The sequence below is a fragment of the Sebastes fasciatus genome, chromosome 9 (genome assembly GCF_043250625.1).
Source record: "Sebastes fasciatus isolate fSebFas1 chromosome 9, fSebFas1.pri, whole genome shotgun sequence".
Lineage (NCBI taxonomy): Eukaryota > Metazoa > Chordata > Actinopteri > Perciformes > Sebastidae > Sebastes > Sebastes fasciatus.
In genome coordinates this window covers 17,301,627-17,319,484 of record NC_133803.1, presented here as the reverse complement: position 1 = coordinate 17,319,484, position 17,858 = coordinate 17,301,627, and the positions used below count along the sequence as shown (strand labels likewise).

The 17,858-nt window shown below is 37.2% G+C and overlaps 1 protein-coding gene across 1 annotated transcript; it reads right to left on the bottom strand.

The window, feature by feature from the left end:
* Nucleotides 1-3,211: 3,211 nt before the first annotated feature.
* On the bottom strand, nucleotides 3,212-16,828 carry kcnk1b (potassium channel, subfamily K, member 1b). Its single transcript, XM_074646345.1, has 3 exons — nucleotides 16,327-16,828; nucleotides 10,646-11,041; nucleotides 3,212-6,559 (listed from the first exon to the last, which is right to left on the bottom strand). The coding sequence occupies exons 1-3, from the start codon at nucleotides 16,679-16,681 to the stop codon at nucleotides 6,303-6,305; spliced, it is 1,008 nt and encodes a 335-aa protein (XP_074502446.1). The 5' UTR covers nucleotides 16,682-16,828; the 3' UTR covers nucleotides 3,212-6,302.
* Between the last annotated feature and the right edge of the window lie 1,030 nt (nucleotides 16,829-17,858).

Below are 17,858 nucleotides of genomic sequence, written 5' to 3'. Positions count from 1 at the left end.
CCTGACTGACAGCCTGGCGGCGTCTGCTGAGAGTTGTACTGTACATACGTGTTTGCATGTGGGAACAAATTGAATGCAAATAAAGGAGGGAAAGGTTGGGGCATAGAAGATGTGATGTCCCTAAGCGTAGGTGTGCTTCATGGCCAGGTGCCAAAGCTAAGTCTCTGGAGTCAGCAATTGCAATTTAATTTTGCTGTAAGTACAGACTTTGCTAGTGCACCCACACTGTTGGGGGCACTGTATGGTCATTGTCAGACCAGTTCTACACATGTCAACCTGCGCCACCTGCTGCAAAGGAAAGTAAGAGCAGCAGCTGATCACACATGCAAAAACGATACAAAATTTGTAAAAAAAACAACAAAAAAAACATACGGGTGTTCGGACCGGATAGGCTACCTTCGGACTGCGGGAACAAAAACATGAGCTGCCGTGGCTGAGTCGCTCTCCTCCCGGGCCTGTCTAGCTCGAAGTGCCGGTTAGCTCAATACAAACAGCGGGCTACCTCATGGGTCTGACAAGAGAAGCCAATGCTGAAGTGCCTTAAACTTGCATTCTTTCTAATAGCCAGCAGGGGGCGACTCCTCTGGTTGCAAAAAGAAGTCTGATTGTATAGAAGTCTATGAGAAAATGAGCCTACTTCTCACTTGATTTATTATCTCAGTAAAAATTGTAAACATGAGTTTATGGTCTCAATCGCTAGTTTCAAGTCTTCTTCAATACAGCATGATGTTCATTTAGTAAATTATGGTCCCATTTAGAGTCAAATAGACCATAAAGCAGGGTATGCTTTAGGGCGGGGCTACCTTGTGACTGACAGGTCGCTACCACGGTGTTGTCCGGTCTGGGAGTTGTCCGTGTTTTCATCTTACAATTTTAACCCTTTCACAGTGTGTTTTCAGTTCATGAAAGTTAATTGTTCGGTTGTACTTAGCTCCACCCTCTCGTCACCCTCTCATGTCACTTCTGGTTGCGAAAAACCAAGAAGGCGACAGCCAAAATGACGAACTCGAGGGTTCAAAACGGCAGTCCACAAACCAATGATTGACGTCACGGTGACTACGTCCACTTCTTATAAACAGTCTATGACTGCAGCCAGCCGCCAGGTTGTGATCCAGATGCTTTGGGTTCATTTATTTATTTTCGCTGTCATGCCATCCATCTTTAAATACAGTCAACGGTCACCACCTACAGGGAAATCAAGTAATTACTGTAACAATTTACCACTGCCACCTGCAGGCAATGAATGATATAGCTGCATTTTTATATCTACTGTTTACTGTGTTTGCTTATGTTCATATTATATAATTTAAACCTGAAAAAGGTGCATTTAAAAGAAATAATACAAAGGTACAGAGGCTTGAAACCATTTCTATGAATAAATCATAAGAACGTGAATGATAAGTGTGTTTAAGTGCGTGGGCTAACCCTCTTAATACAGTAAATGCGCTGTTATGTTGCTGTTGCATTATTACCATTATTTTACTCATTATTTCTTGAGCCTTTCCAAATAATACTGTATTATGTTATTCTGATGTAACACATGTACAAGTTATTTTCTATGTATTGTGAATGTGATGGTTGTCTATGTATCTTTAATGGAATGAGGGCCAGCTGATTTAATTATACTATGTTTTTGATGGAGCTTACAGTTTGTTTTGTACAGAAGCAGGGCTGTGTGAAGTGAATATTTAGTTTTTTATATAGAAAGGTGCAGTTTTATGCTGAACACTTACTATTGTACCATGTCCCTGTTTCTGTAGGCAGAGCTCACTGGATTTATTTGCAGTGCACAAATTGAATGAGGATTGGGAAGCAGTCGCATGTTGCTCTCAGTTCTTATGTGTTTTGTGTTTTGAGCCTGTTCTGTTGTAGGTTTATCAAAAATGTCACTTCCAGAAATGCACAGTGCACAATACAAATTCAAGCAGACTACGTACTTCAAAGCAAGTATTCTGATCAGTTTTTCTTTTTTAACAATGGTATTATGTAAATGAACAGACACATTTGCTATTCAGTGCTGATTCTGAATATGGCAGATTTGTATTCCAACTGGCTGACATCCTCTGCAGTTATTTTCTATTACTGTGCGCCCACAGGTAATAGTTTTCTCATAACATGCATCCAATAAATATCTTGCCAGGAGCTGCCTTCCCCTCATCTTTATTCAGATAGTTCAACTTGATAACATGGATGTCGGCTCAAGATTACAGCTGCTGTTGAATAAAACAAAAGTCTTTCAGCACCCGAACACACCCAATTAAATTCACTGTCCTCAGAGACATATGCCGCCCTTGGCAATAAAATACAATATATTCTGTAGTACTGGGATGAATGTAGGTGGAAACAGGAATCTGACAATTCAGACTGAATACGCCTACATTTTTCATTTTGTTCCATTTTTTAATTTGTATTTTTGTGTGCCAGATATTGTAGAGTAATACCAAAGGCACTTCTGCTTTGTTGGTCTTCACAGCTCATCATAAATCAGTGTCCTTCAACAACTAACAATGTCCCTTTCTTTTATGCAGTGCCACATACAATGAGTCTGATGTGCAAATCATTGCTTCTTATGCTCACACAAGAAAGCATTTCCTGTTAATTACTGGCTGGGATATCTGTCAGCCTCTTGTTCAACTCCAACTTCAATCACTGCTCTTCTTTGATGGAGACAATGATGGAGTCCACACCTTCATCTCATATTCAGAGATGAGACGAATGACTGAAATAGGAATTTAAAGTAACAATTAACCAACAATCTTTCTTTTACTACTCAAGACACAACAGATAATCACATTCATTGCTTCTCATCATGCATATGCATACTACATCCTGTTTACATTCAGGTTTCCCATCTGAAATGCTGTCTTCCACAAATTCACATTTACATTACTATTTTATATTTACTTATGTTTATATTTAAGCCGTGTATTTTAACTGCACTATTTTATGCTTTATATTATCATTTTGCTTTTACTTTTACTTGTGTGATTTGCTCTTTTATACATGTACATTATGAGCATTGTTGAAGGAACCCGAGACCAAAGATTTTCATTGCCAAAGACTGCTTTGCTGGAATTAGCAAATGACAAATCTTGAACGTTGAATGACCTACCACTGGATCGGCTAGTTTCGATTGGCATTGAGCATTGTGCACAGCAGTAGCTGTGGATAATAAAGTCAGAATAAAATGATAATTAACACAAAAGTCAGATTAAGTAATAACAAACCAACACTTTATTTAAGACACATTTTACAGTTCATGGATTCACTTCGTATGCTAAAATGAATTTTACAGAAATCCTCAGTGCTCAATGGCAATCCTGTATCACAATGTTGCAATAGTCACCTTTGCATATGAATCTACAGTATGTACCACAACAACTGAAGAGATGTGTACAGAAATTTGGGTTTCCAAATTTTCCAAACATTGTCAGCATGAATAAATAATGTCAGTGTGCTTTCATATGTAATCCTTGACACAATGTTTACTCCCTGAACAGAACTACTTTACCTGACAGCCATCACCCTCAATACAAACTGCATATGAGTGACAAACACTGCCGGAAACAGTAACGCTGAAGGGTAAAACGCCTTGACATCAATCTATTTAATGTATCTACAAAACAGTGAAACATCTTACAGTAAAAGAGAAACCCCAACTTGGTAAAATTCAAGTCCTCCTTTTTCTCAGCAGACACTATGAGTAGTTTCAATGGTTCACAGTTTACACGAAGGCAACCACAATCCCGCTGATCTATAAAATACAATATCAAAGATCAGCGAGTAACTCAGAAGATGACACACTCAAAGCTAATTTTGCAAGCGGTCGTGACACCTTGCCACAGCTCTCCTGTACACACCGTTTCAAATCAACTTGTCACCACTAAACTAACAGAGCCAGAAAGAGAGCAGCCTCGAATCTCACCAGAGGAAACGGCGTAAAAAACGTTACATTCAAGACTTCATAAAAGGCTGCGACTGTGTCTTGATGTGGAGATGTAGCAGAGAAAGATGAGGTCAGAACTTCAGCTCCACACAGAGACTGAGACAAAGTTAAAATTCATAACAAATGCATGTCTTTCTATTGAATGTACTAAAAAACAACAAATGAGTCTGCGTTGCAGCAGTATGCTACACTGTACGTGTGGGTGTCTATTTGTGCCAAACAGAGTATAACAGGGCGGATAAAGGCATGAAATTAAGTACTTCTTTTACATATTTTTTTCTCCAGATACAAATATTCTTTTAAAAATAGACAGAGGAGTGCAATGTCAATGTCATACAAATGTGCAAGTGTATATCCACTGGTTTAAATTCCAATTATGGAAAGTTATCCTTGATGAGGAGATTAGAAACTGATGTGGTAGATAATCAGAACTGGGATATTTTAGCTGCACTCCTGTTGAATTTATAGTTTCAAGTTTCCCTAATGCACCGTTTCTGGTACAGAATTACTTTCATTAATTACTACTAAAATGTTGTAAACCTTCCTCGTGTCAAAAATATACATTTCTACATTCAAATGATTCAAATACAGCAAAATAGTTTCTGTTCAAAATCGTGCTCTTTTCTCGCCAAGAGCAATTATTGAGCCTTTACAGATCATCCACATCAAAAGTACAATTACTTCTCCATTAAAAATATCCCCTGTTTTTACAGATGAAATCTTTGGAACCATGTCCCTTTTTTTTCTGAGATTTTTTTTTCCTGTATTACTGCCCGGCTCCAGCACATGTGCAAACTGAGCTCCCTTTATTGACAGTAAAATGCAACGCAGCACTGTGGTTCCCTTTTTTAAGTTACGCTAGCCTCTGCTTCCCTTTTCAATCAGTCCAGCACACATTAAGACGTTAAGACAAATCAATAAATTATAGTGCTTATCATCACACGTGGACAACTTTTGAAATAGCGCTGCAACATGTTGAGAAAATATACACACCTGCAGACAAATACTATCCCTCACTATGAAATGTGCGACGTGAAGTCTGAAAAGAACAGTTACACCTCCATAAAGATGAGCCAAAAGTGCTACAGAACATAAGACTGTAACTACGTTCTTATATGCAGAGTAAATGGTTTCTTCTTGGCGATTTTTAAAAATATCTTCTTCTGAGCTCATTGTTTATAAAATGTATTGTCTGATTTTTCAGATGATTTGTTTAGGATCGACGGCAAGCTCTCTCGACACTTTCAAAAACTCAAAAATCAATAGGAGCCAATCAAACTGAAAAGAATCCAATTAAGCATGTGAGAACTTACCCACTAACAAACTTTGATCAGTTTGCAACAAGCACTGCCAAAAAGCACATCATGGTACATTAACCAAATTTGTAAATTAACCTCCAACCAGTCAAGTTGCAGCTTACATCCATGTCTGTCCAAAATGTCATCACTTCATCATTTTATCCTGTTAGACATCTGTGTGAAATTGTCATAATTAGCACATGAATTCTTGAGTTATGACCGAAAAAGTGTTTTGTGAGGTCACAGTGACCTTTGACCACTAAAATCTAATTAATTCATCCTTGAGTTCAAGCGGACGTTTGTGCCAAATTTGAAGAAATTTCCTCCAGGACTTCTTGAAATATCGTTTTCATGAGAAACGGATGGACGGACGGACGGACGGATAACCCGAAAACATAATGCCTCCGGCTCACAGCTGTCTCCGGCATAAAAAATTCTGAACTCAAATGATGACTTGAGTTGTTCTAATGTTCTAATGTTTTGTTTGGCTCATCTTTAATAGGTGTGTTAATTCTAGATGGCGCTATACTACACATACTTAAAACATCTACCTGGTTATGTACATTCCAAATACCTGTCAAGCATCTCTATTTATAAGATACGTACATGTTTATGTTCTATTTTGTGACAGACTACAGAGAATTGTCCTATATTTCAGCTAGATTTAAGAGACCAATTACTTTTCTAAAGTGTTCCTAAATATGCAATAAATAGCACAGCTCATAAATGAGCTTTTCTCCTGTGAGCCATAAATACAACAGAAGGCAGACTATGTCTTTATAGTCACTGTTAATGTTTCTCCCTTATTAATGTGCATAAATTGAATGTATCCTCCATAGCACTATATTGTCAGTATATTGTGGTTTGATAAAGGAGGTTGTTTGCTTGACCGGAATAGACTCAACTAGTTTTGCTACTAAAGTTTGCAGGGCTGAGCTTTGCAGAATACCTACAGCTGAGATTTATAATCTACTCATTCTATCTACGTATAGTCAAGCGTGCATTAATCCCTTGTTTCTTATTTTCATCCTTCAATAGATGACTGCTCTGTCGATTTTTTACTGGATCATGGGATCATCATTGGGAGAGGCCAGAGAAGAAACGCTAACAAACGGATGGGGTTTGCCCTCCGTGTAAGCTGTGGCTCTGTTGGACACAGTATTGAAGGACAGGTGGTCGTGCTCCAGGATGGCGAGGCGGTCCTGCTGCTTGTCCTTCTTCAGGTAGAACATCTTCCTCAGCTGCTTCAGCTGCTGCAGCTCGCAGAGGGTCTCCAGCACCACCAGCATGACGATCAGACCCAGGAGCAGGTAGACTGAAGAGACAAACACGTAAGGAAATATGAGTAATTTACCTAATAAATATCAACGCTGACAAGAAACAGCTTTAATATTCCTCTAAATTAAATTTTTTTACAAGACTTAACACAATATATACAATTTAATCTCGTTTTTTTTATTACTGTAGACTTTTATTGTGATGTATTTTTGGACTATTTTATGATTTTTTAAAGTCATTCTATTGGAAAAACAAATAATTCACTGTTGTCCCAAATCCTGTTGTTTATATGCACTGACACAAGAGGGCAGTGGCTAGCTAAGCATGTGTTGTGTGTTTTGTTGAATGGTGAGATAGGAGGACAAAACAGTTTCAGACAATGCTGGAAATTCCCATTTACATGTAAATGTTTATTGTTCAGCACCTGCAGGAAAGTCCTTCACTGACTGACTCTCATGTGATACAAGCAAACCATCCTGATATTAACATGAAAAATCCCCCTGAAACTCCCTCGCAACCCAAGGTGTGTTTAGACCAGTGTTTGACCTTTATAAACCGTAATACAACTACTGTATAGGCACTATTGCCATTTATACTACTCCTAACATAAATAGTAGGAGTATTGCAGCACTATCAGTAGCATGTTGACGAGTATGTTGTGCCTGAATTAGCAACAGTTTAAAATACATTTGAAATCCATTTTGTTTGGACTCAAGGAGGCAGAACAAACTGTACTGTATGTACACAGAATAGTGTTGTGCTGTACCTCATATGCATATCACAAAAGCAGTGACTAGGGCTGGGCGATATGGCCAAAATCTTCATATCTTCATATCACGATATAAACCATTTCATATCTTGATAACGATATATATATCACGATATAGCATGTTTTCTGGTAATTCAATAAATAAATAGTCTACATGAAATAACCACATGGTAAAGTCTATTTTAGTTTACTCCTAGGTGAATTAAATACTTGACAAATGAGAAATACTGAGTATTTTCTAATTGTGCAAAATGAACATAACAGTTTTAAGTGAAATTATAGAGGAAGAATAAATAAATATAGGCCTAGTCTATTTTGCGATAGAAACGGTATAGAAATAAAAAATGTAATAGACCTTTATATACCGTTTTGATGATATATATCGTCATGTTGACCAGCCCTAGCAGTGACTATCACCAAAGGTACAAAGAACACTTCAGCAAACCCCATGAATTGTTCATTATAGGGCTGTTCTAAGTTGACTAACACACAACGACTGATCGATTAGTTGATTTAATCAACAGATCTGTAAAACTGACATTCTCCACCAAGAATCACACAAAAGCACCACTTTAAATCTTGTGTTTACCAGAGATGTGCTCAGAAGTTTCTTGGAAATAAGTCATTCAGCATGAAAAAGCATAAAAAATCGACTAATCCACTAAAGAAATCCTAGTCGACTAAGACCAAAACGACCGATTGTTTGACTAAGAGGGAGCAGCTCTTGTTCATTATTTGTGGCAGACTGTGTTTTGCTCTTTTGTTTCAATGCTCCAAATTAGGGCGGCAACTAACGATTATTTTCATTGTCGATAAATCTGTCGTTTTCTCGATTAATCAAGTTGCTTGGACCAGAAAATGTCAGAAAATGGTGAAAAATGGCGATCAGTGTTTCCCAAAGGCCAAGATGACGTCTTCAAATGTCTTGTTTTGTCCACAACTCAAAGATATTCAGTTTACTGTTATAGAGGAGTAAAGAAACCAGAAAATATTCACATTTAAGAAGCTAAAAATGACTGAAACCGATTAGCAAAATAGTTGCTGATTAATTTACTAGTTGACAACTAATCGATTAATCGTTGCAGCTCTACTCCAAATGTTACTGCAGATAGCGTCACTTCCGATACTGACATGTTAATCTTCACAGACGAAGCTGTACAAATGTGTCCGGTGTTATTTGTGCACACAAATCCATTCTGTCACAGCCCTCTCTCCTCCTACAGACTGACACTCTGTTCCTACTGAATGACGTTTCTGGCTGTTGCGTACCACACACCCACACACACACACATGCAGATCACGGTTCACTGGAGTAGCGTTCTACATTCATGCACACCCACAGCTTGTCAAGAGTGCATGGGTTCAAATTAAATTCAACTTTTTTTAAAATCCTAGTCACTATTAGCTCTGACAGCGCTGCTGACAGGAAGCTGCAAAAATCATCCAGAAAATCCAATCAATGCCTCAGTGCTGCTCTCCATTAGACCATGGCTCATGTTTTCCCCTGCACTGCACTATGTTGTGTTACCTGATTATGTAAAAGGCCTTTAAAAAGAATGAAAAGAGCAAAAAGCGTGTCAAAATGTTGCTCCGTCAGCAGCATACAGCAGCTCAGAAATATCCAAAGTGTGGAAATAGCTATAGATATTGCAACTGAACCTTTTTTTAATGAGCTATGCATTGTTTAAAAGTTTGCAGTGAAAAGTTCTCTTGCAGAATATATATGCTTCCTGTAGTAACAACTTCTATGACGCAGTGTGTGAGTAGGACAGGTTATTTTTAACCTCTCATGTCAATATGCTGCAGTGGTTCATTTCTAATTTTTTTATTTTGTTTTGTAATAGCGGCCTATTTAAAATCAATAGTATATCAATAGCAATATAATTCCTACTTTATCTGTCAGATAAAACCATATATCACATCCTCTTTTTGTCTATAACCTAAAGCTGTAAAGTGCAATAACTGATATTAGTGTTGTTTTAAGTCAAACTGAGATAAAGTCACTACTGCCATATATAATACAAGCTAGATCTGAAACCGATGAACAGAAATTAAATCCATCAGTTTATGAAAATACAAAATAAATGGTCTTAGGAGGAAGTATATCTGAATGTCATCTGTGTATTTGTAATCTTTAAGCATGTGTTTACCATATTGCACATTATATAACACATATTTTAACATACGTAAACGGGTCAAAAAGTAGACCGAGCTGATTCTGTCACACCCCGGTAGATCAAAGTTCACCATCATAAAACACGTTTGACACATGCCATATGTGATATTCTCACATCAGGGAATCATTACGACATTTATTCTAGGGCTGCACAATTTTGAAAATATATCTTAATTGTGATTATTTTGATTGATATTGCAATTACGATATGATTTGTGATATTAGAGGGTATGATCATTTTTACATCATTATTCTCATTTTCATTGAAAAACCTGTAGAATATTTTATGTGTGGGCCAGGACATCTCTGCAGCACAACAGTATTTAAATAAAAATGATATTTTGACACATTTCACCTTTACCATTTTACAATTTCAATAACATTTTGATTAATTGTGCAGCCCTAATTTATTCTGAGACATTGGGACTATTTAACTTAAACAAATTTAGGCTATCACTATACTACATGTTACATAGTGTTGCGCAAATTATATGAATGATTTTTTATGGTTTCATTTGCTGGATTGCTTTCTGTTCTTCCAGTGCAAACAAAGCAATCAGTAATATCCTCTTTTCAACAGGAAGCGTTGGAGTTCATGAGAAATCTGATCCTGAAACTCAGACACTAACAATGACACTGCTGTGTGCCAGTAATATATTTTGGCTCACAGCATATGCAGTATGATGGATTTGACAATGATATATGCTGTTTACAATGATTCACATAGTACTAGAGCTGCAAACAATTAAACTATTAGTTATCAACTATTAAATTAATCGCAAACTATTTTGATAATCAATAAATCGGTTTGAATCATTTTTTTTTAAGAGAAAAAAGTATAAGATCTCTGATTCCAGCTTCTTAAATGTGAATATTTTCTAGTTTCTTTACTCCTCTGTGACAGTAAACTGAATATATTTGAGTTGTGGACAAAACAAGACATTTGAGGATGTCATATTGGGCTTTGGGAAACATTGACTGACATTTTTCACCATTTGCTGACATTTTAAAGACCAAACAACTAATCGCTTAATCGACACATTAATCGACAGCCCTACATGGTACCATTACAAACACCTCACTAAGGATGAAAATGGATAGTAAGTGGTATTCATTTGACAGCTGCCACCACCTTGCCATGGAAATAGCTTAAAATACGAAGAACCATCAGCACTCACCGGTGATGCCCACTTTGTAGAGCGCCCTGAACTTCTGATTCGTGGCCTCTCCGGGTACGTAGTCACCCAGGCCGATGGTGCTGAGGGAAATGAAGCAGAAGTAGAAGGACTCCAGGAAGTTCCAGTTCTCCTCCAGCGTTGAGAAGATGGCGGCGGGGATGAGGAAGAAGCAAGAGACGGCCAACGTGGTGAGCAGAGAGGCATGGACGATGGCCACCAGTGGCTTGGACAGGCCCCAGCGCCTGGAGACGTACATGATCGGCCTCCGCGTGCTGAACACCATGATCCTTTGCACCACGGCGGTGAGGAAGAGGAGGGTGAAGGGGATGCCGATCACTGAGTAGATGATGCAGAAGGCTTTCCCGCCATCTGACAGAGGTGCTGTGTGACCATATCCTGTAGGAAAACAAACGGGACAGAAAATGAATATGTGTAAACTGGGGCTATTATATCAATATTGTGACATGAGACTAGACATAGTCTTGGATTTTGCTTATCGTAATATGGCTTAAGTGTCGTCTTTTCCTGGTTTTAAAGGCTGCATTACAGTAAAGTAGGACTAGGCGATATGGAAAAAAATCAAATATCACGATAATTTTTGACCTAATACCTCAATATCGATATTGCAATGATATTGTAGGGTTGACTATTGGTGCTCTCACAAAATATATTTACACATTGAGACAGTTTCAATACTCAATTTTCACAGTATTGATACATGAGTACCAGCTGCTCTCTCTTCTCTCTGACAGCGAGTTGACACGATAAAAATCAAAAATGTTATGCCCTCCATGTTGTGTCAAGGTTTCCCAGTGGCATCAAAAATGGTATCGAATATCGGTATTTTTCATGGTATTGTATCAGAGTTAGAAATTCCAGTATCATGACAACACTAGAACATTCGTGTATTCAGAAAATGACATCACTTTACTGTAATGCAGCCTTCAAAACCAGGAAAAGACAACACTTATGCCATATTATGTATGATATTCAAAATCTAAAACGATATTTAGGCTCATAGCACGATATCGATATAATATCGATGTATTGCCCAGCCCTACAGTAAAGTGATGTATTTTTCTGAACTTACCAGACTGTTCTAGCTGTTCTATTATTTGCCTTTACCTGCTTAATCATTATATCCACATTACTATCGATCTAGTCTCACCCAACAGGTTTCTGGCTTATTTAAATTGTATTTTATACAGTGCCGGTTCCTGAGCACACGTGCCCTTTTAAAGCAACATCCTCTTTAACAGTTTCACTGTGGAATAAAACAACAGGAACTGACAGAGTGACTAGTTAAGTATACTGTAAGAGGCCTAGACAAACAGAGGAACAGACAATAAAAAGGTGCAGGCTCAATTAACGCATTTGTGGGCAGGCAGAGGAAGATTACTGGAAACAGTCTTGAAGTTATGTCCTGTTCATGTGAAGGAGCTATTGCTGTAAAAACCTCATCAATGGCGCGACCATCTCAACCCACGACAGTCTTGATATTACAGAATAACTCAGGCTTGAAAAAGAACAATGGGTGCCTTTATGAGTGTATTGTATGGGAAACTATGAGGGGGCTTGTTTTGAAACAGGCAGGATGCGACAGTGATCTTTTCAGTATGCAGGCACAGTATGTGTTGTGTTGTAATAAGTAATTCAGCGCAACAACAACAGACTAATCGCTGTGCTTTTGCAATGCAAACATCGAGACAGGTATCAGGAAACTGCATAGAGAAAGCAGATAGAGTTATGACTAGTATGATCGGACTGTGTGCACATTGTCAACATCTCAAAGAATGCACGGGTGTTGTCTGAGGACAGTAATAGTACATGAATGTGAGAGGTCACATGTTTTAATAAATGGTGCAGGCTCAATTAAAGCAATTACAGGCAGGTAGAGGATGATTATAGGGCTGCGATACTGTAAGTAAGGCGATATATTGCATTTTTTAAAATCTAATTTTAGTAACACTGTCATAGTTAAAAGAGCACACCACCATATGCATAAAATCTGAGGAAAATAACTTGTATGCAGTCAGAAGAGTGGGATCTGCATTTGCATTTAGCACAGTCCCTGTAACACCCAACATCATAGCACTACTTTGAGAGGACACATACACTGAGAGGGTGCATCTCTCTGCAAATTACATAAAGTCTGACTGAGTAAATCTTTGCATGTGAACTATTAATTTAATATCAATAAAATGTTTTTGAGAATCAATACAGTATTAACATAATATCGTGATATTCTATATTTATTTATATTTTCTTACACCACTAATGAATACTGGGACGGTCTGGAAGTTATGTCATGTTAATGTGAAGGAGACAGTAAAAACCTAACATGTTCTTGTGAAGTGGACCTAACAAGAGTGTTAAAAATACTATGGACCACTAACAAGAGTGTGCAAATGAGGAAACTGTAGCTTGTGCTTGGTATTGAATCGGTTGAATGAAATGCAACCATTGAGAATAAGATCAAAGAACAGCTTCATATTGGTTCCTGTTCCTGTTTCCTCTGTTGAGAATTAATTCCATCATGGTGTCTGGTACTGTATCTTGTAACTAGTCAGTCGTAAATGCTGAGTAACAAAGGTAATAGAATTTTTTTTTATTGCAAGACAAAAGACAATACATTAACAAAACAACAAGAGGACGACAAGAACAGTGCATACAGGCCAGTTAACACAATTTTGCCATGAGATGTGGGAAACAAGTGATGCTGGTGTGTGTGTCTGTGTATATGTGCGTGCATGCATGTGTGCATTTGCATGTGCATTCGAGCATGTGTTATGGGGTGGAGTCTGTAGGGTGGATATATGGAGAGAGGAGGAAAAATGATGAATAAATAAGTAATAAAGGTAGTTAACTAAGGGAGAGCATAGGAAAGGAAATAGCTAAATAAATAACTGAGCAAGGAACATAATTAATGTAATAAATCTAATTAATAAAAACAATTATAATAAAGAGATAACAGTAATAACAATGATAAAGTCAAGGGGGTTACCGGGGTTATTGTTTAATTTTGTACTTATTGATTTGAAACTGTATTTATGCATTTAATCATTTCCAAGTGAGGGCGCCTGTTTAATAGAAAATATCTAACAACAATCAACAGCAGGTGTTTGATGTTTCATGGCTGGTAGAAACAATGAGGATCAAACTCATTCTGAAAGTGCCATTGTGACTAATAAAAGCAAAAAAGTTTGAGACTAAAAAAAAAAAAGCAAAAACTGTCACAAGGAGTTAGAGCTCTATCTGATCTACACGCCTGTCAAGTCTCTGTTTAGCCATCAACAGACTTCTGTTGAGCCTTATACAGGAAGCTGTACATGGTATCAGCACAATCGGGTATGTTGAAACTTCAGAGATAACTGCTGCCATGTGGTCAGACTAAAGTTCTCCAGGCATCCTCACTGACAAGCATCTGCAAGCCAAGTTCGTCTGAGCAATGTTAGATAACAGGAAAAAAAACCTCTCTGCAGTGTCGTGCAAAACTACAAAATGCCCTAAGAGAAAAAAAAACACAACTATTTGTTAAAGGATTTGCCTTAATAATAACATGTGACTGCTAAGGGGTAAAAAGAGAAATTATGATGTTGACACTGTCTCAAGTTTTGTTTGCTTCACACTCTATATAACCCCGCTTCTGTCTGGGAAACTGCAATAAACTGTGTATTTTTGCAAAAAAGGGCTGTTCATTTATAGTGATATTATGTAGCCTACACATGTGATCGCTTGGGAGGAAAAGGTAAATGATGATGCTGACACATGTCTCACAAGATTTGTGTGCTCCTGTCCCCTCACACTGTATACAACCCCGCTTCTGTCTGGAATACAGCAATATACTGTGTATTTTTGCAAGAGGGGCTGTTCATTTGCAGTAATGTTATGTAGGCTACTGACTGCATGGCAGTGTTCACTGTGCCAACATAAATGCAAGATATAGAAAACACATAGCTTCTGTACCTGAATAACCAGCTATAAATATAACCAGCTTTAGGGCCTGGTTTAAATACTGGGATAGGTAGTATTGCAATACGTATTTTAAATCTCTTTTAAAAACCCAGCTTATAAAAAGGCTTTTTTATAACTCCGTAAGGCAACAGCTTGGTGCACCTTTTCCCACACCTTGTCCTCTTTTGGCATATGTGTAGTAACTTATTGTTTTGATACCACTGGTTACGGGTTTTAGTTTTCTCATTATTTGGTCTTGTTCGGTTGTGTTCTTTTATTGTTGTTTTTACTTTGTCTGTATTTCATTGTATCTGTGCAAGCACTTTGAAACTATGTTTAGAAAGGTGCTATGCAAATAAAGATTATTATTATTATTATTATTATCATCAAAATGGCTAATTTGTTAATTTACCCTACCTTATTACACATTTCCACTAGAATAAATAGACTGCTCTATTCATTGATGGTTTTCATTAAGAACGTCATAACAACAAAGACTCCATTTATTTTTTACAAAAAACTATCCTTTAGTACAGATACACAAAATTATTCCACAAGGCATGCTGCTGCAGGTTGTTTTACTTTACCAAGATCCAAAACCCAAATCAGGTCAAAGTATAGCAATGTACAGAGCAATGCAAGGATGGAATTCACTCCCAAATCATATTACACAACAAAATACTATATATGGTTTAAAAAACAAACACTAAAAGAGCATTACTTAAATAGAAACTTCAGTAATTAATAAGTATTCTTGGGTGTGTAAGGGTTTTATGGGCATTCCATGTTAAATGATGATATTTATCTGTCAGATCATGATAGATTCAGTCGGAGCCTTTCTGTTTTCTTTGTGTTTTTGTTATTTAAACCTTGTCAGTTGTTATTGTTTTATTTACAGTTGACGTGTATTACGATGTGTTATGTTAGTGTATGATGATGAGAAGTGTGAATGTGTATTTTTGAATTGTCACCATGTAAACTATGTGGACCCCAGGAAGAATAGCTGCTGCTATGCAAAAGGTAATGGGGATCTTAATAAACAAACAAAGAAACCTGCCTACAGTGTAGTTATATTATAGGCCATATAGGTGTGTGTGGCCTTTAGTTGTGGCTCAGGTCAGACAAAGGGATGCTTTGCCAAAAGACGAGCCCACTTAAGATTATAATAGTAGGCTATATGTTTTTACATTATTATTGAGCAGCATCATTGTGAGTGTGCACCATCACCTGTCTGTCCTACCTACACTGATATGTTTAGATATATTTTCTTTTCTTCTGTACTGTTTTTTGTATGTATTTCATTGTTTTTATTGGATTGTTTTCCACTATTTGGTTGTTTTTTTCTGCACATTTTGTGTACTTCTTGTTGTTGTTTAACTTTTGTTGTATTTTTTCAAATTACGTTACTTTAGATCTTTCTTCCTTTTTTTGTTATTGTTTTGTTTTCTTTATATGTGCAATATGTGCAAATAAATAAATACTTTATTACACATTTCCACTACCTGCCTTTAGTTACATTATAGGCCATATACAGTAGGTTTGTGTGGCCTATAGTTGTGGCTCAGGTCAGACAAAAGGATGTTTTTGCCAAAAGAGGAGACTAATAGATATAATAGTAGGCTATATGTTTTTTACATCAGCATTATTATTATTGAGCAGCATTATTGTGAGTGCGCACCTGGTGGTCTGCAGCATCATCACCTGTCCTACACTGACCAGACACTCACCTGTGGTGGACAGCACGGTGCTGGCAAAGAACAGTGCAGAGGTGAAGTCCCAGTTCCAGTTAGCAGAGGCGTTGTTGAGGATGGAAACCCCATAATTACTGGCGTCCAGGGCTTTCTTTAGAAACCTCTCCAGACGCTCCTCGGAGAGACACTCATTCTCCTGCAGGAACTGTTTCTTGATGGCCCTCAGCTCCTGTCGCAGGAGGTCTTCATAAGGCAGCTCCACCGAGGAGAAGACAACAGCGCCGAAGACGAGATAAAGAACATAACCCAGGACCAGAGAGACAAAGTACCATGTCGATCTGTGACTCTGGATCAAGCGCACACACGAATTACTGGCTAGAGACTGGAGCATTTTTTACGAGATATCACCTAAATATAACACTAAACTAATAACTAACCCGCCTCTCGCTTTATATGACAGAAATAGACCATTAAAGAGAGGGATGTTGCTGCGGACAAAAGCGCAAATATTCTCTTCCACCTTTGAGAAACAGAAACACTGCTGTGACACTTGAGGCGTTCAGGTGCAGTCGGAAATATCAGCATTGGATGAGAAGAACAGTAGGCTGAGAAGCTGCAGATCCTCCATGTGATAGGCTACTCCACTTATGACGTCTTGAAACCCTTTACATTTATATTATTATATTTTTGATATTATATTTTATTTCTAACTTCAATACAATACCTTGATATTTTATTATTTCATTATTATATTACTTTTCTTTTTTTTTTATACTTTCTTTTTTCCCTTTTTTCAAGGCTGTTTTCATATATGCAATCCACTGTTTGTAATTACAACAGTCTATAAGCCAACTTTTAAGTAGATGAGCTTACAGACAAACCCATCAAGTACACTAGAGAAAACAACCTCAACATTCAAAACCACAACAAAACCAAGAAAAGAAAGAACAATAATAATAATAATGACAAAATGAAAGAGTAGTGTTAAAAAAACAACAACAACAAAGCAAAAAAAAAAAAAACTACACCTAACAAAAAAATATATATTATTATTATTAACTTTTAAAGCTTTGCATGGTTTGGCACCAAGCTACATCACAGCTACATCTTTTGGCTTATGTGTAGTTACTTATTCGGGTGCAGTCGGAAATATCAACAGTAGGCTAAGAAGCTGAGATCCTCCATGTGATAGGCTACTCCACTTGTGACGTCTTGGGGTGGAAAAAAGCACCTTTAAATTTATATTATTATATTATTTATATTATATTTTATTTTCAATACAATACCTTGATGAATATTTATATTTCAATACCACACAGGAAAAGTTGACACAACATTGAGGGCATTGCTGTGCAATATGCTGCCTTCCACTGTGTAATTGTCTGAAATATATTAATTATTTATTTTTTTAAATATTTTTATGAGAGCTACAAGTTCTTTTAACATGGTCATGGAGCATATACTGTATATTTGTATTCTGGGGGTATCGTTCCTATGCAGATGGTAGTTTAGTTTATTTATTGACTACACTGAGGGCGTTTTATATTTTAATTATTTATTTATTTATT